General features: G+C 54.6%; 1 protein-coding gene across 4 annotated transcripts in view; it reads right to left on the bottom strand.

Annotated features, from left to right (window-relative positions):
• Window positions 1-23,601, bottom strand: part of LOC135250115 (spectrin beta chain, non-erythrocytic 1-like) — a 74,571-nt gene that overhangs the window by 5,787 nt on the left and 45,183 nt on the right. For 2 of the 4 annotated variants that reach the window (XM_064326080.1, XM_064326082.1), the window contains 34 exons: window positions 23,251-23,402; window positions 22,264-22,437; window positions 21,934-22,025; window positions 21,482-21,562; window positions 20,219-20,334; window positions 18,509-18,621; window positions 18,013-18,200; window positions 17,368-17,485; window positions 16,791-16,949; window positions 15,153-15,455; window positions 13,880-14,033; window positions 12,857-13,251; window positions 12,268-12,531; window positions 11,457-11,668; window positions 11,144-11,281; window positions 10,498-10,717; window positions 9,561-10,097; window positions 9,015-9,217; window positions 8,621-8,711; window positions 7,957-8,103; window positions 7,195-7,458; window positions 6,618-6,842; window positions 6,439-6,528; window positions 6,020-6,322; window positions 4,994-5,124; window positions 4,347-4,551; window positions 3,201-3,575; window positions 2,225-2,469; window positions 1,932-2,070; window positions 1,644-1,728; window positions 1,320-1,516; window positions 1,064-1,191; window positions 878-953; window positions 95-145 (listed from right to left, as the gene is read on the bottom strand). In XM_064326080.1, coding sequence (XP_064182150.1) covers window positions 95-145; window positions 878-953; window positions 1,064-1,191; window positions 1,320-1,516; window positions 1,644-1,728; window positions 1,932-2,070; window positions 2,225-2,469; window positions 3,201-3,575; window positions 4,347-4,551; window positions 4,994-5,124; window positions 6,020-6,322; window positions 6,439-6,528; window positions 6,618-6,842; window positions 7,195-7,458; window positions 7,957-8,103; window positions 8,621-8,711; window positions 9,015-9,217; window positions 9,561-10,097; window positions 10,498-10,717; window positions 11,144-11,281; window positions 11,457-11,668; window positions 12,268-12,531; window positions 12,857-13,251; window positions 13,880-14,033; window positions 15,153-15,455; window positions 16,791-16,949; window positions 17,368-17,485; window positions 18,013-18,200; window positions 18,509-18,621; window positions 20,219-20,334; window positions 21,482-21,562; window positions 21,934-22,025; window positions 22,264-22,437; window positions 23,251-23,402 — 6,371 coding nt within the window. The remainder of the gene's footprint in view (window positions 1-94; window positions 146-877; window positions 954-1,063; window positions 1,192-1,319; window positions 1,517-1,643; window positions 1,729-1,931; window positions 2,071-2,224; window positions 2,470-3,200; window positions 3,576-4,346; window positions 4,552-4,993; window positions 5,125-6,019; window positions 6,323-6,438; window positions 6,529-6,617; window positions 6,843-7,194; window positions 7,459-7,956; window positions 8,104-8,620; window positions 8,712-9,014; window positions 9,218-9,560; window positions 10,098-10,497; window positions 10,718-11,143; window positions 11,282-11,456; window positions 11,669-12,267; window positions 12,532-12,856; window positions 13,252-13,879; window positions 14,034-15,152; window positions 15,456-16,790; window positions 16,950-17,367; window positions 17,486-18,012; window positions 18,201-18,508; window positions 18,622-20,218; window positions 20,335-21,481; window positions 21,563-21,933; window positions 22,026-22,263; window positions 22,438-23,250; window positions 23,403-23,601) is intronic. The other 2 variants (XM_064326081.1, XM_064326083.1) reach the window with 1 other exon arrangement.

Below are 23,601 nucleotides of genomic sequence, written 5' to 3'. Positions count from 1 at the left end.
CTAGCAGGCGGTACTGCGGTGGGTTTGGCACCAAGCACTGGAGGCTATGGGAAGCAGCAGCGGCTGTATATGCAGGCCGTGGACAGGTACTCACAGGCTCCGGCGACAGTGCTTTAGGGTCAGGTGTCTTGGCCACAGACACTGACTGCAGACAGAAATGTGACAGGGAGATATCAAGAGCTGCCTGTCTAAAACTCCAGGGGTCCTCATGATCGAGTTGCTATGAGCTTCAAGCCCTCACAATCATATGAACACACATTCACACACATATACACACACACACATACATACATACATGCTGATAGCAGCAAAATATATGGCACAAGTACCAGCATTATAATCATTTGCACACTGACACTATCCAATCTTGCAGGAGCCTTTGGGTTGAGATTCCATGTCACTTTTTCATGGTTACTCAAATTATGATTAAGTGTGGTTCAACTTCCTTGGCTCAACACGTTAGGGCTGAGCTCTGTCAAAGCCGTCTCGGAGGACCTACTACTGGGCCTAGCCTTCCTTTGAGAACAGCCCAAACAGACATAACCAGGAAAACAGAGAGAGAACAATGAGAGAACAAAACTAGCATATTTACAGGGCCCACCGATAACGTATAACCAGCGAGACCAGAGAGTACACGAGCCGAGTAGTAACTGCGCTCGCATTCAGGCATTGAGCAGACAAGCACCAAGAGTGAAAAGGAAAAAAAAGAAAAGGGGGATGTTTCTCTTCTGAATGAATCCTTCCACGTTCTGGCTAACAAGCGTGTCACACAGGATCGGCTCGGTGGTTCCGCGCTGAAGGGAGAGCGATGGACAGAGCTGCCAGGTCCGTTTACCCCGGTAGCCATGGAAACGGACGCCGCTGGAGGACCGCTCACCTGCGAGGTGTCCTGATCGCTGTGGACGCCGTTCACGGACACGGACTGGTTCAGCGTGGTCTGGTCCAGACTGGTTCTGCGGTGGGGGACAGGAGAGGGGGCGCGGTCATTTAGTGCAGCCTGGCAGTGCATTTTCTTATTTAAAATGCTCCACCCCCACGTTCTCCTGAGATAGAGAAGCCCCACCTGGCTGCAGACTCGTGTGCCAGGCTCTCCAATTCGGACTGTACCACCTCCTCAGCCGGCGGGGGTGTGGGGGGCCGCCGCGCCTTCTCCTCTTCCTCCCTCTGCCTCTGGAGCTCCTGCTCCTCCAGCTGGAGGGGGGGGAGAGGACGCACAGTCAGTGAAGTGGCCAGATTGTCTCCTCTCTCGCTCGGTCTCTTTCTGTACCCGCTCCCCCCACAGATCCCCCCCCACCGGTCCCCCCCCGCCCCGCGCTCACCGTGGTCAGTTTCTCCAGCAGGGAGAAGCGCTCGTCCCAGCTGGCCGCGATCTTCTCGAAGGCCTCGTGCCGCTTGATCAGGTTCTCCACCTCGTCCACGTTGGCGCCCAGCTCCGCCGCCCGGACCAGCGGCTCGTGCCCCGCCAGCCAGGACTCGGCCAGGGAGGCGTCCCGCCCGAACTGCAGCACCTCCAGCACTGAGAGAGAGAGAGGGGGGGAGAGAGAGAAGACAATGAAACACAGGGGCACAGATGAGAGGAGGGACTGAGCACGTGCAGACGCGCGTGTGCACACACACACGTGCACACAGACGCACACACTCACAGATCTGCAGGTGCTCCATCTTGTCTTGCCACTTCTTGTTGATCTCGTCCCTTTTGGCCTGCAGCTGGTCCAGCTTTTCCCGGATCTGCAGTCAACAGAGCAGAGCCGATGTAACACCATTCCACACTAGAATGACTAATCGCTGCACTGATCTGACGGGTTACAGCCAATGTTACTCCATCCCAACCTTCTGCACATCGGGCTGGCAGCACGTGCCCAGGCTGGGTGTGCGTGCCCAGGCTGGGTGTGCGTGTGCCGTGCGCTTGTGAGTGCGTGGGTTGGCGGTACCTCGTCCGCAGCGTAGTGGTTGTTCTCGATCAGCGTGTTGCCCATGCTGTTGCAGGCGGTGAAGCTGTCGTCTCGGGCCTCGATCTCGGACTTTATGTCCTGGTGGTTGGCGATGACCAGTCCGGCCGACGACACGTCCCTGATTGGGTTAAAGACAGCGACAGGCTAAGGGAGCGTCACCAAAGTACACCTGACTTAACATTAACACACTTAATAAAGAGGGAGCTAAAAATCTACACAACCCTGAGGGCTCTGGATTTTTGTTGAAAAAGAGACAGAGAACAGCTGCTTGCCTGGGGCTGTCGTGGGCGTCGATCTGCAGGTTGACCCCGTCCATCCACAGCATGAGGTCGCGCACCATGTTGAAGAAGCGGAACTTCTCCACGGTGTCCAGCAGGAGGAGCCGGCGAGACTGTCCGGCGGCCAGCAGGGCCTCCCAGGCCTCCACCACGGCGCGCTCGTGCTTCTGGATGTCGTCGGCCTTCTCCCCGGCGTAGGCCTTCTGCAGCCGCGCCGCGTCCTCCTGCACCTGCCGCACCTGGGGGGGACGAGGGGGGGGGGGTCAGCTGACCTGTGCTGCTGTCACTGTGGGGGGGGGGGGTCTCACACCACAGACCAGCTGCATTACTGTAATACTGCCCCCTACCTACCTGCTCCAAACACTCAAACACTGCTTGCTACTGACAGGGTTCTGCAAAAGTTTACGTTGTTAATACAGCGTCAAGTAGCTAAATCTTCACGACTGTATAAGGGTTGGCAGTATTAGTAGTGACATATGCAAAGACATCTGGCCCAGGGTCCAGAGATGAAAATGAGCCTCCCTGGCTAACTGGCACATTTACAGAAATGCAAAGTGCTCATGGGCGGTGGCTGCCGGGGGGGCGGGCGGTGGGGGGGAAACGGAGGCGGGGCTATACTGCGACCCACCTGTCCGCTGAGGGCCTGGATGTGGTGCTCGTAGGCGGTGTGCTGAGGGTGGGGGTGTTGGGGGTGGGGTGTTTGGGGCTCACCTGCCCGCTGAGGCGAGCTCGTGGGATGTGCTGTGGGGGTGTTGGGTGGGGGTGTGTTTGGGGTGGGGTGCTCACCTGCCGCTGAGGGCCTGGATGTGGTGCTCGTAGGCGGTGTGCTGAGGGTGGGGGGTGTGGGGGGGGTGTTGGGGGGGTTGTGGGGGGGGGCTCACCTGCCCGCTGAGGGCCTGGATGTGGTGCTCGTAGGCGGTGTGCTGGTGGGGGGGTGGGGGGGTGTGTTTGGGGGGGTGGGGGGGCTCACCTGCCCGCTGAGGGCCTGGATGTCGTGCTCGTAGGCGGTGTGCTGGCGGTGCAGGTGCTGCACGGAGTTGAGGTCGCGGCCCAGGTCGGCGGGCAGCCCGTCGGTCTTCTCGCGCACGCGGCCCAGCGTCTCCCGCGCGTCCTGGTGGAAGCGGTGCAGCTCGTAGGAGGCGGCCAGCATCTGCGTGCGCGTGTCCATCAGCTCCAGCAGGTCGGCCCAGGAGTCGTTCAGCCCGTCCTTCCACTCCGCCACGCTGGCGTTCTCCGGGTGGCCCGACTCGATCAGGTCGTCCGCCAGCGCGTTCACCCCGTCCACGCGCTCCTGCCCGATCGCGCTGGTGTCCCGCGCAAACTCCCGGAACTTGTCCCGCAGCATCTGGGAGGGCCGAAACGTTTAAACAGGGCCTGAATGATGACATCACAGATCTAAGACCACAGACACAGACACAGGATTAATGCAACAGGCAGACTCCGCTATAGAAATGAATCCCTTTCCTCAGCTCTGGTGAAATCAGTATAGGAGGGGTAGGAAAATATCTCCTATTAGAAAGACAGATAGCTGGTGGAGTAATTCAATTCACAGACAGAAGACCCCAGGGCAGAACATTAGAGAAGAGCACAGACACGAGACACAGACACAAAGCATGAGAACAGGACACTCATTTAGCGCCGTGAAAAATGTGACACCCTCGCAGCGAGGAAAGTGGAAAGGGAGAGAGGAGAGAACGTGAGAAGAGAGAGAGAGAGAGAGAGTGTTAAAGCTAGAGCGAGAGCGAGAGAGAGAGAAAGCAAAAGTGAGAAACAAACAGAGAGAAGGAGAGGGGGGGAGACAGAGTGAGAAAGAGACAGAGAAAGAAGAAGGTAGGGAGAAAGAGAGAAAAAGAGGGAGGGAGGGAAAGAGATAGAGGGAGCGAGAGAGAGAAACAGAGAGAGAGAAAGACAGGGAGACCTACAGGGTCCAAGTTAAACTACGTGGTCGTTCTCTGCACTTGGAACTGTACTTCCCTCTAGGATTTTCAACACACTTGTTCCTGGTTATGGTTATACACTTTGCTGTATGTCGCTCTGGATAAGAGCGTCTGCCAAATGCCCGTAATGTAATGTAATGGGAGACAGACAGAGAGAGAGGGGCAGTAACGCTGGGTACCGTGACGTGCTCGTAGTCCTGGCCCAGCTCGTGGGACCCGGCCACCACCTCCCTCTCAGCGATCCACTGCTCCAGGTCGTCCACCTCCCTCTTGAGCTGCGTGAGGCGCAGCCGCTCCTGCAGACGGCCCCGCCGCTCCTCCGCCAGGTCCTTCAGCCCCGCGTACAGCTTGTCCACCTGGGCTTGCCGTAGAGTGATCCGCTCACTTACAGGAGGGCGGGGGGGGGAAAGACGGGCAACAGAGAATATCACACCTTTTCTGTGACCCTTCAACCCCCCCCCCGATCCCATCTGAACAATTCAGACCACTGGCCCCTTAAGAATCTACTCACTGAACCATAAAGGGTGCAAAAAAAAAAATTCAAAATAATAAAATTATGTAATGTAATAAAAATGCCCAGTAGATATTTAAACAGAAGACAACACAGAACCAAATACTGTGGATCGTATTTCAAACCAAATGCAAATCACGCTGTCAATATTCCTACGTTCGCTTTTTAGAACAGATGCCAGCCGCTTTGAGTCCTCACACCTAGCCCAGAGGCTGGCTCAGTGCGGGTGCCGTCAGGGCACTGAATAAACATGTCCGTATGCCAGTCAGCGGCCTCTCTGAGCCAGGCTGGGCGCGGGCCCCGCGTGAGCCTCACCTCTCCGGGTGCTCGCCCGTCACCATGAGCCGGCTGCTGTTGGCCAGCTGGTGGATGGTCTGGGCGTAGTCCTCCAGGGCCTGCTCCACAATCTGGTGCTTCTTCACCATCGCCAAGGCGCTCTGCTCATCCTGCACAAGCACAGATAGATGCGTACGCAGGTACAGACCCACATACACACAGAAACACAGAAACACACACACACACACACACACGCGCACACACATGCACATACACATGTGCACACACACACACACACACACGTGCACGCAGACAGACAGACAGAGAAAGACACCCATGTAACAGAGCTGGTTAATTCAACAGCTGCACACTGGAGGAAAACCTCACAAACGGCCATAGTTCACAATGTGACTGAACAGTACACACTGGAAGCCGTGAGTGACAATTCATCAGGACTGCACTCGTTCTGTCCAATGGGTGTGTCTGCATGTACAGCTCCCCCGCAGCACAGAAATCAGGCAGGGCCAGAAAGTCACTCTGACCAAACTACCGCTTAATCATCTCAGGATCATGGCCCAAATGCAGTCCGCTCATAATGAGCTCCAATCAGGCAGAATGGGAGCCGAATCCACAGGGTGCCCACTGTCCACAAAGGACGTCAAATCAAAGGTCAGGCTCAGCACCATGATAATGATCATTTACCAGTCAAGCTTTCGTTAAAGTCGAAACCACCCACCCGCCACCGCGCAAGAGAGCGTTTTCAGCAGCCATTATAGTTAAATTTAGAATTCCTTTCAGCTGCTGCTGCATAATTGTGGGGTTTCAGGCTCGGGTGACACGCTGTTTGTTCGTGCTTCTGCGTGTTTGTTTTGCTGCAGTTCTTTCCAGCAGGGCCCAGTGTCTCAGTCACTGAGCTCCACAGCACACAAAAGTGGGAGCCGGGCAGGGTTCTACCACCCCATAGAGCGGGCAAAGGGGGAGGGGCTGTACAGGCACACCAAGCAGATGGGGGCGGGGCTCTACAGGCACACAAAGCTGGCGGAGGGCGGGGCTCAGGGTCCTCACCTTGGCCTTCTCCTCCGACATCATGTGCAGCTCCTGCTCGCCCATCCAGGCCTCGGCCTCGGCCACGTCGGCGTAGAACTGCTGCGCGCGGTTGGCGTCCACCAGGCGGGCGTGCCGCTTGTCCGTCTCGTCGATGAGCCGGGCCCAGGACTCCCGCAGCTCGGCCAGCCGGCCCTGCTGCCCCGGCTCCGCCCCCGGCTCCGCCTCCTCCTCCCGGCCCGTCTGCTCCGGGGCCATGGAGCGGCCGTGGGCCAGGATGTCGTCGATGCGGGGCTGGTGGCCCTGGATCTCCTTCTGCAGGGTCTGGGGGAGGGGGAGGGAGCAGGAGGAGAGGGGGGAGGGGAGTCAGATACGGCAGGCCTGATGGGAGAGCTCCCGGGGCTCCTCCCCGGCCGGCGGCCCCACCCTCCTCCCGGTACCTGGTTCTTCTTGATGAGCAGCTGAACGCTGGGCAGGTCCTTGCCGTGATCGGAGGAGGAGGCCAGCGGCATCCTCTCCTTCACCCACAGCTGCGAGAGACACAGACAGACAGGCTTTAGCGGCTCGGCCGCGGCTTACCGCCATCTTTACCGAGGAGCCCCGCGGCGCGGTCACTCACGATCTCGTCCTCCAGGTCGCGGTTGAACTGGTGCGCCTCCTTGGAGGCGAGCAGGAACTGCCGCCTCTGCCGGAGGGGCTCCAGGAGGTGGGAGAAGCTGTCGGCCATCTTCTTCTGCTGGCTGTCCACCTCCTCCAGCCCTGTGTCCTCCTGCGAGAGGGCCAGGGCCTGGGACTGGAGCGCCTGCACCTCCTTCTCACGCACCTCCATCTGGTGCTCCAGCATCTGGGAGAAATTACATCCGTATTACAGCCAGTGTTTGACATTACTATCACAGAGCTACATTATTACTGTAGGGCAAGGGCTGTCCAGCCCTGTTCCTGGAGAACTACCGTCCTGTAGGTTTTCACTCCAACCTTAACAAAGCACACCTCATTCAACAGATAAAGATCTACGTTAGCTGCTAATTAGTAGAATCAGGTGAGTGAAATTAGGGTTGAAATGAAAACCTACAGGACAGTAGATCTCCAGGAATAGGGTTGGACTGCCCTGCCGTAGGGATACAGAACCCTCATAGATACAGGCCCGAACTCTTTAGACATGGAGCCACAGGCAGGGCACTGCCCCTCTCACCCACCTGGTGCTTCTTGAGCAGGATGTTGACGCTGGTCAGGTCCTTGCCGTAGTCGTCGCTCTGCAGCTGGGAGGACAGGTTGTTGACCCAGGTGTCCAGAGCCGAGCAGCTCTGGGTGAACAGCTCCGCCCTGTTGGCGTCGAACAGGCACTGCGCCTTGGTCTGGGTGGTGGCCTCCAGCTCCTCCCACCGCTTCTTCAGGCCCTCCAGCGTCTGCGTCACCACGGGCTCCAGCTCCGGCTTCTCCCTGACCAGCGCCTCGCCCTCCTGAGCGGACGGGACAGGGCACGGGGGACAGGGAGTTACTTTGGCTTCAAAATCTTTTGTTTTCAATTTTCAAGGAATTACTAGGAATAGCTAGTTTGCAAATGGTGCGTGCTGTCACTGAGTGAGTTGACAGAGTGAGTATAGCGGTTAGCTAGTGAAGGCAGGTGGCACCGAAACGAGGCACCCAAATCTGCATCGCGATTTGGTCCGGTGGGTACCGGTCCTATGGGAACCAGTGCCGTGGTGGTACCTGCAATCCCACACACTGTCTACAATGTGTGTGGGATTGCAGGGTCTGTAGTAAACTACATGTAGACTACAGATGTAAGCAAGTAGGACAGTAGGGTGTGTAGGCATACAGGACTGTGGATTTAAGGCAGTGGGGTTGCAGGGTCTAAGCATACTAAATTAAAGGATGTAAGGCTGTGGAGTTGCAGGGCGTAAGTATACAGCACTGCGTAAGTATGCGTATGGGCCTGACGTTCTGTAGTCCTCTACCGTGTGAATCTTGTCCAGCCAGTCCTTGTTGGAGGCCAGCTCGGCCATGAAGGCCTGGTGCTTCTGCCACTTGCTGTGGAGGTTCCTGGCCTCGTCGTACGACATGTCCTGGGCCGTCAGCATCTTCTCGTCGATCCACAGGCTCAGCTGCAGACCGGGAGAAAAGGCGGGAAACCACAATCAACACTCAGACCAATCTTTGATAAAATGGAGTCCGCAAATGCACAGCATGTGACACACTTCTAACTTTTCGAATCTCTGCTAAGGAGGCAAATAGAGGGTAGTGAGCAGGACGCAGGGCTGGCACGTTCGCCTGTCATCTTGGGACCCGTTCTTTTTAAACTTCTGGGCTGCCGCTAAGTGCAGCTGTCCATCTGTTGTGCTATAAATACTCAGCCTCGAATGGGACACAGTTTGTTACCTTAAGCAAGAACCCGCAATGTTCCTCTACGCATCCAGTTACGGAAACGAGTCTCGCATTAGAACAAAAAATGCAAGTCTCTTGTAAGTCGAAATGAAAACGCTCCCACTGGTGTCTGGGTGTGTTTCACACACGCTAATGTGTGGAAAGTAGTGTGCTACACATGAGCTCTTCTCTGTGACATGAGAAAAGACCCCTTGTCTCTGGTGTGAGAACAGGTGCATCGAGCCCCGGGCCCCTCACCTCCTGTCCGTCCTGTAAGAAGCTCTGGAGCTCGCGGTTGTCTTTCAGCTTCGCCAGGAGTTCGCGGGCGGCCTCTTTGTTCTTCTGGTGTCTAGAAGGACAGCGGAAGAGAAAAGGAGTCACATCTGAAACATTAAGCTGAAGGAGCAGTTAGTTGTGTAGAAGTAAAGCTGTCCTCTCCTTCTCTCCTACTGTCGCTCTTCATTTCTCATCCCTCGTTATACTACCCTTCTCTCATTCCTTACTTCTTCTGCCTCAATCATTCTCTCAAGCACATGGTCCTCTCCCTAATCTTTATGTCATCCCTTTCTCACAGCTCCCGTATCCTAGTTTGGTCCTTTCTCCACCTCGACCCCACCCCCCCTCTCTCGCCTTCCTCTCTCTCCCCCCTCACCTCTCCTGGATGGAGTCGGTCTTCTCCTGGATCTTGTCGGCGTTGGTGTTGTTGTCGTCCACCAGGCGGCGCCCCGTCTCCACCACACCCACGATCTTGTCCTCGTTGGCCTCCATGGTGGTGAGGAAGTCGTCGTGCTTCTTGATGGCGGCCTCAGCGCCCTGCAGGCTGGAGGGCATCTCTGTGTGGGACAGGATGTACTCCTGGGGGGGGGGGACATGAATAACATGAGTACAGTCTGTCGTACATTTGAAATGTTGACCCATCATACGTATTTAACCCTTTTTTCGGAATGTTCTTTCAAAATTCTACGTCTACGTGTTCTAGAACTTCCAATACCAGTAGTGATTGTGACATCAGCATTAGAATGTTCAGTTCAAGAACACTCTAACCACATATTTGTGATCTTCAAGGGTTAAAGTGAAAATCATAAGCAAAAGATAAATGGCAGCATAAATGTACACTGCTAATCAACAGAGTTGAGTGAAATCTTTTCTCCATCCCTCCCTCCTCTCCTCTTTTCCTCCACGCCCCCTCCTCTCTCACCTGGCTGTTGAGGAAGCCCTCAGCCTGCTTGGCGTCGCGCAGGAAGGTCTGGAAGTTGCAGGCCTGGGCCAGCAGGCTGTGGCGGTTCTCCCACATGCGGCGCAGCTCGTGCCAGCCCGTGTCCAGCGCCTGCAGCCTCTGCGCCAGGAACATGTGCTGGGCGTCCGTCTGGCCCTGGGTCACCTCCTCGCCCACCGCCCGCATCTTCTCGTAGTCCTCCTTGTAGTTGTCCACCTCGGTCTTGATGGCCTCATGCTGCCTGAGCAGCTTCTCGGCCTCCTCCAGCGAGGTGGGCGTGTCCTCGGAGGCCACGGCCGTGGTGGTGCGCGACAGCCAGGACTGGAAGCCGTCCAGGTCCCGCAGGAAGCCCTGCAGCTTGCTGGCCTCGCCCAGGCTGTCCTCCCGCCGCTTCATGGTGGCCGTCAGCTCCTCCCACACCTCCTGGATCTCCGCCAGCCGGGCCTGGATCTCGTCCGCCTGGTCCGGGTGCTCCTTGGTCAACTTCTCTGCCTCCTGACGCAAGTCGTCCAGCTTGCCCTAGTAATAAACAATACGTATGCGTGAGGTGGCTGTTCTCCTGTCTTAAGAGTGAGAGTGAGGCAGCTGTTCTCCTGTAAGACTGGGAGTGAGCCCGGTTCTCTTGCTGTGAGAGTGAGAGAGGGGGCTGTTCTCTTGCTGTAAGAATGAGAGTGAGGTGGCTGTTCTCTTGTGGTACGAGTGAGAGTGAGGTGGCTGTTCTCTTGTGGTACGAGTGAAAGTGAGGTGGCTGTTCTCCTGTAAGACTGGGAGTGAGCCCTGTTCTCTTGCTGTAAGAGTGAGAGTGAGGTGGCTGTTCTCTTGTGGTACGAGTGAGAGTGAGGTGGCTGTTCTCCTGTCTTAAGAGTGAGAGTGAGGTGGCTGTTCTCTTGTGGTAAGACTGAGAGTAAGGTGTCGGTACCTGAATGGCCTCCAGGTCGCGCTCCATGCCGGTTAGCTTGCGCTGCAGGGCCGTGACCCCGGCCAGGTCGTTGCCCAGGCTCTGGGTGGACTCGATCACCTTGGTCTTCTCCTTCATCCACGTCTGGATCTCGTTGCACTCCAGGCGGTAGTTCTGGAAATTGAGCGCCGACTCCAGGGCGTGCTTCCTCTTATTGGCCAAATCCTGGAACTCCTTCCACCTGGGCATGGCAGTGAAGGGACGGACGGGGTGTGAGGTGGAGAGAAAAGGCTGGCCTGTGCACATGGTCATTTGTGCTGGGGCAGTGTGCGAGTGTGAGTGCTGTGTGTGCTCTGGGATTCTGGGGATGCATGAACAAACCGGTTATGTGTGAGCGCACATGTATATATCAGTGTGCAGATACACAGGGGCATGACACTGTATGCTTGCCCAGCAGTTCAGTACAAGTCCTGCAAGTGAATCACATGAATACAACAGAATAGAATATTTTATTTTAGAAATTTTTAGTATCCAGTCCTGGAAATTTGTCTTTGGCTTTGCCCTGGCTGCAATAACAATAACAATCATCAGTGTGTGTTAGCCCTGTGAGTTTGTGTGTGTGCTGCACACAGTCAGCCCTGCATGTAATAGAGATGAGCTACGCTACCGGGCGTTGAGCTGATCCTGGGTCTGGTGGATCTGGTCTTTGCTGCGATGGTCAGTGCTGAGCAGCTGTTCGGCCACCTGGTTCACGTCAGCGATGCGAGTGGCCAGGTTATTCATCTCCGTTTCCAGCGTCTCAAACCTGAGGACACACACACGCCACAGACACACACACACACACACACACACACACACACATCCCCATCAGAACAGCAACAGCACCTTAGACACAGACCCCAGGAACAGAGGAAACGCTGCTTTGCAAAGCAACAGAAGACGAAGTCGCCCCTCTTCCTCCCGATCCCCCAGACCCTCACCTCTGCTGCACCACCTCCAGGTCCTCCAGCTTGCTGGGGATCTCCATGGTGTCCAGCCACTGCTCCTTCTCCTCCACCCACAGCTGGCAGGCGTCGGCCTCGCTGAACATGTGGTAGAGAGCCAGCGCCCCCTCCAGGGCCTGGCGCCGGGCCGCCGACAGGGACACCAGCTCCTCGTAGCGCTGCTCGATGGCGGGAAGACGCCCCTCCACCTACAGCAGCGCGGAGAGAGGGGGGGGGGGTGAGAGAGAGTGTCAGTAATCTCAGAGCTCAGGTTTCTTACCTTTGTCAGCTTGATTAACATGAACACATCATAAATCCAAAATGACTCTTCTTAACTGGCAGACAAAAACCACTGTGTCCTGCCACTCCTACTATAATTATACAATCGCATCACTACTACTTCAAACACTCAGCTGAATCATACACCTAAATTTTATTTATACATATTTTTGGGCCAAGCCCAGGAGTATTTAAGGTGTCCATGCAGCATATGCCACCATTATGGCTAAAATTTTAACACACTATGTATGTTAAAGTTATAGGCCTGTAATTCTTAGAATAGAATGCTGATACTTTAAATAAACATCAGCAAATAAACATCAAAGACTTTCATTAAGTGCAGCCCACACACGCGCGCGCGCGCACACACACATACATACACGCATGCAGACACACACACACACACACATGCGCACACGCACGCACGCACACACACACATGCACACACACACACACACACACACACACACACACACACACAACACACACACACACACACACACACACACACACACACACAGACACACACCTCCGGGGACTGGACGTAGTCGGGGGGCAGGGCCTGGGCCTGCTCGTGCAGGGAGTCGATGAGGGAGCGGTGGCTCTGGATCTCCTCCTCCACCTCGCGCTGCTTGCGGACCAGGGTCTGGGTGGAGAACTCGTCGTGCCCCACCTCCGGGCTCGACACCCTCTGCAGCGCCTCCATGATCCAGGCCTCCATGTCGTTGGCGTCTGTCTGGAACTGGTGGAGGGCGACGGCCTCCCTCAGCCGCTGCTCCCTCAGCTGGGATGTCTGAGGAGGCGGAGAAAGAGAGACGGAGAGAAAAAGAGGAAATAAATATACACAGACTGACTGGCAACTAAAGAGAAAGCAAAGCCACCGCTCTTCCTTGTTCTAATGAAGTCAGTGTCATCATTAGCGATTACTTTAGCAAGTTAATCAAGCACAGATTAGGTTAGAGTTGCTCTGTAACCGCATTTCTGAGGGGGAAATGGTCTCTTAAACTCTGATTCAGTCCTCAGTAGGATGCCACTTGCGCATGGTGTAAAAATAGCTGGTACAGATGAGGAGTTCCTGTTGCTTTAGCACACCAGGGCGGCCCTGTGCCCGTTCCTACCTCCTCCAGATGTGCCCACTGCGCCCGGACGTCCGCCACCCTCTTGGTGATCTCGGGGGCGCCGAAGTGCCCCTCCTGCACCAGGGCCTCGCCGATGGCGATGCTGTTGCTGAGCGGCGTGTAGCGGGCGGCCATCTCCTCGCGGAAGGCCTCGTGCTTGCTGAGCAGGTGCAGGGCGGAGGTGAGGTCGCGCCCGCGCTCGTCGCTCGCCAGGATCTGCTCCTGCTCGCGGATCCAGGCCGCCTCCTCGCCCAGCTCCCACAGGAGGTGCCAGAGGCGGCGCGAGTCCTCCAGCCGCGCCCGCCGCTGCACCGCCAGCTGGCCCAGCTCCTCGTAGGCCTGCCCCAGCTGGGACACCTTCTCGCTCACCAGGCCCGGCTCACAGGGCATGTAGGCTGAGGGGGGGGGAGAGGGGGGGCACACTGAGGGTTACGCATCTCAGCTGTGACCGTCTCAGTCTCAGTGTCTGTTGTGTGTCTCAGTACAACGCAGTACAGGCTTCTCAGTGTGTCTTCACTGCCTGTACTGCATGCCAGCGTGCGCTGCTGAGTGTCAGTGTGAGTTCTCAGAGTATACTCAGGGAGTCCCACTATATGATTAGTATGAGTGTCAGTGTATAATCAGCAAATATCAGTGAGTTTCTGTGTATAATCAGTGAGCCTCAGTGTATAATCAGTGCAATTCTCAGAGGGTAATCAAGTACATCAGTGAATAATCAGTGAGTCTCAGTGTAAGTGTATAATCAGAGTGAGTCTCAGTGTATAATCAGTGAGTCTGTGTATAATCACACTGAGTTGCAGTGTACAATCAGACTGAGTCTCAGTATATAATCAGACTGATTCTCAGTATATTATCAGACTGAGTCTCAGTGTGTGATCAGTGAGTCTCAGTGTATAATCAGTGAGTCTCAGTGAATAATCAGCGAGTCTCAGTGTACAATCAGACTGAGTCTCAGTATATAATCAGACTGAGTCTCAGTGTACAATCAGAGAGTCTCAGTGTGTGATCAGTGGCTGCCCTTACTCTGCTCCGGGTCGGTGAAGCGCTGCGCGGAGGACTGCACGGCCCGGACCCGGTCGGCCTGGGCGGAGATGTCGGCCTCCACCAGCGTGTGGGTCTGCAGCAGGTCCTCCACGTGGTACAGGTGCTTCCCGCTGTCCTGGGACTGCAGACGCCCCTGGGAGAGAGAGGAGTCGGACGCGTGACTAACGCGTGAACCCGGGGCGTAAATCCACGCCTAATTCTGTTTTCAATGCCGCTGAGCCCATTTAAGCGACAGGTAAAGCAGGAACATCAATATCCCGAAGCAGGTTATTGATTTCCTTTATAAGATAACGGAGAAGACCGTGGAGAGAGAGATAAGACGGGAGAAAAATCGAAGCTGGACAGAACATTGTGTGGAGCCCCAGACGGACACATTAAAACACAATGGGCCCAGAGAGAGAACCCTGAAAGTCACAGAGATCCGTATGGGACAGTCCTTTACTAACATATAAGTGATCCTGCATGTTTAACAGTATATTCTGTTATATTATTCTACGTACATTTTTTCATGGTTCAGTGAAGTAAATTGCAAATAAAAAAATACAATAAATGAACCTGTACGAGGTACATTTTCTAGTATGTGAGTTTTTGCATTGCAGACCGTATGGAAATACATATGGAAATATACCACGTAAATATTTACTTTCTTCAAGCAAGCTTTAGCCTGTCCATGTTTGCTTTGCTGCGCTACATTTGTACGCTTGGGAGAAACAGGAAGCTGTGATCCGGCTACACCTGTCATTCTGTGTGACAGCAGGCTGTGGAGTTTATATGACTGGGAATTCTGGGTAATCGGGGCATCGGTTTGTGAAGTACAGTCGGACAGAGTACTTAAGCATCAGGATTTGTACTTTTTGGCTCAGTTCTAAAAATGAACTTTTGAGACTGAAATGCCACTTGTGAAAACGAGTAAGCTATCTGAAACCCAGGATGAGATACTTGTGATGGATGATATTTTAGTGAAGCCATCACAATAATACTCTCAATACTCTCAAGTATTATCTTCCCAAAAACGCACTTTGAACGCAGAGTCATGACCATTTCCATTCACTGCTAATGCATTAGCGGGGACAAGCAACTAATGTACAGTGGGCATGCGGCCATTTTGCATCAGAACGCCCAACGCACATTAGCTGAGGAACAGAGGGAGGAAATTACTGAGCCAAGAAAAGCCAGGGGATGATGGGAAATCTGCCAGGGATGCTGGGGAACTCCCTGCCCTGTAAGGTAAGGGGCTAGAGAAGTGCAGTACCTTCATGTCTCCCATCCAGTCCATGATGTAGGTCATCTCCTGCAGGAGGCGCTGCAGGTCCCTGTGGGCGGCCAGCCTCTCCCTGCGGGAGGCGAGCAGCTCCTTCAGGTACTCCCAGAGCCGCAGCACGTTGTCGCGGCGCACCAGGACCCGCCGCACGTCGTGGTAGCGCTCCGCCTCCAGCTCGCGCGCCACCGCCTCCACGGCCGCCACGCGCTCCCCGTACGCCCCGATGTCCGTCTCGATGGCCTCGTGCTTCCGCGTCGCCGCCTCCACCGCCCCCAGGTCCAGGCCGAAGTTGTCCTGCAGCACGGGTTGAGAACGACAGTGAGTTTTACAAACTGTAAACTCTGCAAGCATCCATAACGCAATTCTGATTCGTCATTATGATGATTTTTATTTCCTGGCCACTATTATCTTTGAATGCCCCTTTAAGTCCTGTTTTCTCCAGATTTAAACTGGCCAATCACACCGTCTGGCCTGTCCCATGTGCCAGTCACATGGGCAGCTCTGAGCACGGCTTCTGTACACTACGCAATCCTCAGACTGCTCTACTATGGTGGGGGCCCACAGTACTTACACAGCTGCCGCTAAGAGACCAGAGCACTCCCAACACCCTGAGAAGCAGCCGGTGCATAGTGACACTGCCAGACGAAACTCTGCTACAGCAGATTGTGTGCTGTCCCCCATCCCCTGGGGGGGGGGTTAGTGCCAGTCTGCACTGGCAGGCCTGATTCGGGACCCAGAGGCCTCTCCCCGCCCCGAGGACTCGTGACCAGGCTGGACCTGCCACCCAACAACCCGACGCGTGGCGCGTGCTACGGGACGAAAACAGTTCAGCCTTTCCTGCTATCTTCATCCAAACCTACAATTAACCCACAGGCTAAACCAGTACGACAGCACACGCAGAACAGACTTCGGTTTAAATGCTTATCCCATGGACATAATTAGGACTTAACGGGGGAGGGATTCCCCGATGCCGTGCGTGGCTACTCTCATTACCTCCACCCCAAAGAGGCCATTCAGCAGCTAAATGAGCCAAAGGAACCGGCCACCCCCATCAATACTATCTCCACTAGCATTCAGGAACCAAATTGTCCCTAAACTCGACCCCCCATAATAAATCTCTCCTCTGCCATTTCTACCTGATGAAAACTAATGTGAATGAATACCCCTAAAATATTAACTTTATATAGAGCCTTCCCAAGGACTCAAAGACACTTAAGAGGTCCTAAATGTGCACTAATGAACCATGAAGATTCTCATGACTGTATCTGCGCTAGCCATTGTTCCCAGGGATTAAAGGAATTCAGTGGATAAATGTGCTAAGGTACCTTCAGCATCCTGATTTGAGCGCGGTCGTATGCGTGTGCACGTGCGAGCGCGGGCGTGTGCGTGTGCACGTGCGAGCGCGGTCGTGTGCGTGTGCACGTGCGAGCGCGGGCGTGTGCGTGTGCACGTGCGAGCGCGGTCGTATGCGTGTGCACGTGCGAGCGCGTGGCGTGCGTGTGCACGTGCGAGCGCGGGCGTATGCGTGTGCACGTGCGAGCGCGGTCGTATGCGTGTGCACGTGTGAGTGTGGGCGTATGCGTGTGCGAGCGCGGGCGTATGCGTGTGCACGTGCGAGCGCGGGCGTACCTGAGAGACGAGCCGCTGGTTCTCGCTCAGCCACGTCTCCCTCATGGCGGCCTTGCGGTCGAAGCGAGCCGCCAGCATCTCCAGCTTCTCCTGGCGAATCAGCTCGTTGCGCAGGGCCAGCTCCCGCTCGTGCTCCGCCTTCTCCAGGCGCTCCCAGGCCTGTCAGCCAATCGGAGCGTCACTTACCGCTCACACGGTCACAGTAGCTTTACCACAGCACAGCTTCGACCTCTTACACACTCAGAATTACAGCATAAGGGTGTGTGTTCATGTGTATGTGTGTATTTTTGCATGTGTGGACCGGCAAAATAATTTCAAGATTATTTTCTAATTAATGAAAGTCAACTAAAGTCTTTGTCCAAATCCATAATAATCCTAATGAATATAAAAAGTGTTACAGTGACTTCTAAAAATTCCAGGCCTGTAAGATTAACCTTCACTGTGTGTGAGAGAGCATACAGCGTGTAAACAGGCTGTTAATGGCATGTCTGTCTGTAAGATGTGTATACAGGCAGTGGTGCTCCGCCGTGCAGCGGTGTGTATGATGCCAGCGTGCGGGCACGGCCGGCGGCGGTACCTTGTTGATGTCGGAGATGAGCTTGCCCTCTCTGGGCATGTACACCTTCTGGTTGTTGGCTCTCATTTTGCTCTGGATGGTGAAGAGCAGGACCTCCAGGTTGCCCTTCTCAGTGAACCTGCGCCAGGCCAACACAAACACAGCGCTGCTCAGCCTCCGCTCTCTGGAACTTTCTACCGTCTGAATTAGCACGCTTCAACACACTTAAAATGCTGAGACGGAGAAACAGAAAAAGACCCTGGCTAACTCCTGAACTGTAGTGCATTTCATGAGCGGGCTCTAGGACAGGACTAATATCAATGATTCATTTTGATACGCTTGAATCGACTCTCTGAGCATCTATGTGTCTCTCAGCAGTAGAATGTCCAGCACCACTGTGAAACTCCACTTCCTGTTACACACACATACAAAGTGTGTCCCACAGGGCTCAATATCCTGGGTGCATAACTGAATCAGTTCCAATGCAGCAACAGAAGCTGGTACGGTAAATCTTATTGTAACACCAGCATGATATTAACACCCAGTATCCGTTGCCACACCCTCGCAGCCCTCTCCCTGGTCCTGCCCCTCTCCGCCCCGCCCCTGCCCCTGCCCCTGCCCCTCTCCGCCCCTCCCCTGCCCCTGCCCCAGTCCCCGCCCCCTCACTTGGGCGGCTTCTCCACGGTGCGGTAGGTGTTGAAGGCCTGCAGCTGGTTCTGCACGCCGCTCAGGGAGTTGGCCAGCTGCCGGTCGTTCAGGGTGCCGATGGTCTGCTCGATCCACTGCAGCAGCTCCGACGCCAGGGTCTCGTACTTCTCAATCAGCTGGTCCGCCTCAATGGCGTAGTCCAGCACCTGCGGGGGAGGGGTCAATGCAGCAATCAAAATTACTGACCAATCAGAGCATAGTCCTGCACCTGAGGGGAGGGGTCAATGCAGCACTCTAAATTACTGACCAATCAGAGCACAGTCCTGCACCTGAGAGGGAGGGGTCAATGCAGCACTAAAAAAACTGACCACTCAGAGCACAGTCCAGCATCTAGGGGCGGGGTCAATGCATCAAATACTGACATCACAGCAATGTACGTGATCACATCCGTGTGTGAACACACAAATGGCAACATACAAGGCAGACACAAATGAATTATCCATAAAAGCATTACCTTGCCAATCCTCTTGCCCTCCACAGCCAGGGCCTTCATCTTGGAGAAGTAGTGGTAGTAGGTGGCCACGTAGGTGATGATGGACTTTTCGTCCGGCTGGTCGACATTGACATCTGCGTAGGGATTGGGACACAAAGCCATCTTCCTCAGTCTCACATTCCCTGGGCACAGTCGACTCATTGCCCTTTAAAACAGAGCTGCCGCCCGTAGCTAATCAGAGCCATTAGCTGTGATGTGAGGCAGCGCGATCAGGCGCTCACAGCAGCCAGTGTGTGCTTATTCTCACCTAAACTGTAATTAATCCCTGTGACCCATCAGACGCTCACACACACTCCCCTGGGGTTTCTGAATAGACTGTGTGGGCGAGAGCCTTAACTCAGGATACGTTCAGTATAACACTGAACCTGTGCCTGGTGTGTTCAACAGGCTGTGAGAGACTTTACTCAGGATACATACTGAGTCTGTACTTGTTTAATATGTGAGAGACTTTACTCAGGATACATACTGAGTCTGTACTTGTTTAATATGTGTGAGACTTTATTCAGGATACGTTCAGTATAACACTGAACCTGTGCCTGGTGTGTTGAACAGGCTGAGAGACTTTACTTCAGGACACATTAAGAATAGTACTGAATCTGTACTTGGGTAAACAAATTATGAGTGAGACTTTACTCAGGAAACATTCAATACAACAATGAACAGCTCTGCCTGCACCCACTCCACACGGTCAGCCCTGCCTGCACCCACTCCACACGGTCATCACTGCCTGCACCCACTCCACACGGTCATCACTGCCTGCACCCACTCCACACACAGCGCTCTGCCTGCACCCACTCCACACAGTGAGCTCTGCCTGCACCCACTCCACACGGTGAGCTCTGCCTGCACCCACTCCACACAGTGAGCCCTGCCTGCACCCACTCCACACGGCGAGCTCTGCCTGCACCCACTCCACACGGAGAGCACTGCCTGCACCCACTCCACACGGAGAGCTCTGCCTGCACCCACTCCACACGGCAAGCTCTGCCCTGCAGCCCAGCTCCACACGGTTTAACTCACTGTGGGATGACCCAGCGTCCAACATCACGTCTGCCTGCACCAAAACTCTACACAGGTGGAGCAGTTGCTGCACCAACACTCCACACAGGGAAAACTCTGCCTGCACCCACTCCACACAGTGAGCACTGCCTGCACCCACTCCACACACAGCGCTCTGCCTGCACCCACTCCACACAGAGAGCTCTGCCTGCACCCACTCCACACAGTGAGCTCTGCCTGCACCCACTCCACACAGTGAGCTCTGCCTGCACCCACTCCACACAGTGAGCCCTGCCTGCACCCACTCCACACAGAGCGCTCTGCCTGCACCCACTCCACACAGTGAGCTCTGCCTGCACCCACTCCACACGGTCATCACTGCCTGCACCCACTCCACACACAGCGCTCTGCCTGCACCCACTCCACACAGTGAGCTCTGCCTGCACCCACTCCACACAGAGAGCTCTGCCTGCACCCACTCCACACAGTGAGCCCCTGCCAGCACCCACTCCACACAGTGAGCCCTGCCTGCACCCACTCCACACGGAGAGCACTGCCTGCACCCACTCCACACAGTGACCCATGCCTGCACCCACTCCACACGGAGAGCTCTGCCTGCACCCACTCCACACGGCGAGCTCTGCCTGCACCCACTCCACAGGGCGAGCTCACCTTCCGGGTCCAGCAGCTTGGTGAGGCCCAGCTCCTTCTCAGCCACGTTGAAGGCGTTCTGCAGGTTGTAGTGCGCATTGGACTTCTTCAGGGTGTCAAAGTCGATCACGTCGGGCCTAAGCAGCACAAGAGGGGAAACGTGTGTTTAATTCAGAGGCAGATTGTGCAGTCCTGTGAAAGTCTCGCTGCCATATGGTTCAAATGGAAAACATTTGCTCCTGGTCTGTGCTGAAACCCAGGTTTCCCTCTGTAAATAATAAATGCAGGGCGCCACCGCTCTGAAGCAGACATACGCATCCAAAGATAAATTAACATAGCTGATTCAGAGCCCATTTCGACAGGATTTGATGCAAATGGCAGTCTGCAGAAAGGAACGGGCCATGGTGATTTGCATCAGCTCGTGCGATTCCCTTAACCCTCAGGCTCCAAAACTGGTAGCAGGGGTTTCGGTGTTCTGTTCAAACAGGAACATTTCATTCACGCTTTCATTTGAATGCTCCACCGCGCTCAGCTGTAGGAAGAACCAGATATGTATGACCCCAGGGTCCTAACTGCGGCTCGTCTGGGACAGCCAACAGAGGGCGCCAGTGAGTTGGTGCTGCAGGTTTCTGTTTTATTTGTGGGATTTCTAGGTCAGTTTATTTAGCGTTTTTTCTCCCTCTGTTCACCCTGCTTTTGTGGGTTAGTATGCATGGAGGTAAAAAAAAAAGAACATAGCCTTCTTCAGTCCTTCAGTACACGTGCTGGCACAAGCACAATGCATAGCACATTTCCCCATTCCAATCTTACTCACTAACATTTACATAGAGATTAGCATTGTGGCTACACATCAGCACTTTGCTTCCCCACAACTGTGTAAGAAAAGAGAAAGAGATGCAAAAATACTAGACTGTGGACTGCAGCAGGGTGAAAACAAGATTGCAAGTATGAGACAATCTGCACTATCACCTCTCCAACTCTGGCGGGCAACGAGGGCCGTATTTGTATCTGGTTTCCATGCCAACTTCTGGCCTTAATTACTTAATTAGTCCTAACATTTACGCCATTTGACATTTTAGCTACTTTTCTTGATAAGCACTGCGGAAGACTGTTGTGTCCCTCTAACAAACACTTTACTGTGGTCTAATCTACGAGTCAACCGGTGTGGGTGCATAAAGCCAATTAGCTCATTTAGCCAGGGTAATGAGTGAGACGAGGACCTGCACACACACCGGCCCTCCAGGACCGGAACTGTGTGAGGGAGGTGGACTGAGATGAGGTCACCTGTGCTTGTGGACGATGGCGTTGAACGCCAGGCCATCTCGCCAGCTGGTGGTGAAGTTGTGGACGTTCACGTTGGGGTACCTGCCGGCGGGGACAAAAACAAAACCAGAGAAAGTTTGAGCTTCGTTCCATTTCTGTCTAGATTTGAAGGTCTCGACAGGTTCTGTGCTTTTCTGTATTAGATGCGCCCAAAGAATAACATTTGGGCAGCCAAGAACAGAACTCCTGAAATCCATAAAGCAAACCTAACAAACACAAATTGACATTTTTGAATATGTTTCTTTTCTGTGGACTTTACATCATCACATTTTGAAAATCTACACCCAACAATGTTACTGTGATCACATTTCAAACACTCACTTATTTTGTTCCAGGGGGTTTCATATATATTTCATTAGGATGCGCTGTATGTATGCCTCTATATAGCCTGGATTCCTCCTGCTCTTTCTTACCCAGCGGTCTTCATCTGGCACCACAGGAGCAGAGCATCTTTGGCCGACTTCCTCTCCTTGTTGTCCTCCGTCTCCACGCTGATGTCCTGGATCTGAAGACAGAGAGGGACACGGTCACGCCCTGAGCCACAGCCTGTGCGCCCCCCTGTGGCAGTGGCAATTCTAGGATGAGGGAGTCTACAGGGGACCAAGAACCAGTCAGGGCCCAATAGCAGTGGTGAGCACCAGGGGTGGTCAATCAGTTTGCAGGGGGGAGGTTGGTGTCACCACATGCCACCCTGTTGGCCACGCCCTTGCTTCACGGTCGCCGTGGATGCGGGGCGGTCAAACCTGGAAGCGCAGGATGATGGTCCAGATGAGGCCCAGGGTGAGGCGGTGGTTGCCGTCGACGATGTCGTGGGAGCCCATGTTCTCCAGGTGGACTTTCTGCTCCTTGAGGAACTGCAGGGCCTTGTCCACGTTCTCCAGGCAGTGGATGCGCATGCGCCCCTTGGTGGGCCTCGGCTGGGGGCGAGAAAGGGGGGGGGGGGTGAGGCGGGACGGACACTCGGAGAGGAGAGAGCAGCGCGGGGAACGCAGGTCAGCTCCCGCCCGGCTGCCATGCTGACAGAGCGTCCAGGAGATCAGAGGAAGACTACTTTTGAAAACACGTGACACACAGAAACACACAGCGCTGAGGCTCCCAGACCAACCGCTCCCAACACGGGCAGATCAAAGAGGAGACGCGAGAAGGAGCCGTACCTGCAGGAACTGATAAGCAAGGAGAGCCAGACAGAGGAGACGCCACCGTTCGCTAGCTTTGAACAAGATAGGAGGTTATCTGCGTAAGTGTATACTTTGAAATGACCAAACCACGGAACCAACCCGTCTTTCAGTTAGCTAAAGTTTTAAATTCGATGAGAAGAAAGTGAACATGGCAGCGTGAGACACTTTGCCAACCACGCAAAAAGAAATTAATTCTGATTAATTTATCTCTAATGCTGCACGCAGGTCATGTAGGGGTCATGCCCTCACTGATCCCTCACGGAAAGTGCTGTAGAATGCGTTATCAGAAAATGTGATCTTCACCAACACTAAATTCAGCATGAGGTGGATTTTTCCCCCCATTTCAGCAGTTCAGCAACCCCCCAAAATGTTACTGGCCAGACTTCGTAAAGAAAAAGTATTTCACTTGCATTTACCCACACATTAACACACTAACAAGGACAAGGGTGGAATCCAGGCCCCAGAAACCTCACAGGCTACAGACGGTGACAAAGACGGACCCCAACCACAGACAGACAGAACACTGACACGCAGACGCGGCGCAGTACTGACCAGCTGCTCCCCGGACAGCACCTCCAGCAGGCGGATGAGCATGCGTCCATCGCGCAGGTCGCCGTACAGGTCCCCGATGCGGCAGGTCACCCGCGCCAGGTGCGAGTTCACCCACTTGGTGAAGGTCTTCTTCTGCACCGCCTCGCGCTCATCTGGGGGGGAAGCGGAGCGAAGGGGCGGGGTCAGAGACGGACGCCGGCCAATCGGAGATCGATCTCAGAGTGATCGCTCGTCACGGCTTCATAAATGTGCGGATTGTCTTGTTATTCCGCTGTGAAGCACTGTTAGCAGTTTGTTTCCGTGTACGAAAGGCGCCCTTAAATAACTAACTACTGTATTACAGCACAAGGA

The sequence above is a fragment of the Anguilla rostrata genome, chromosome 3, assembly GCF_018555375.3.
Source record: "Anguilla rostrata isolate EN2019 chromosome 3, ASM1855537v3, whole genome shotgun sequence".
NCBI classification, from domain to species: Eukaryota; Metazoa; Chordata; class Actinopteri; order Anguilliformes; family Anguillidae; genus Anguilla; species Anguilla rostrata.
This window is presented reverse-complemented; position numbering and strand designations above follow the sequence as displayed.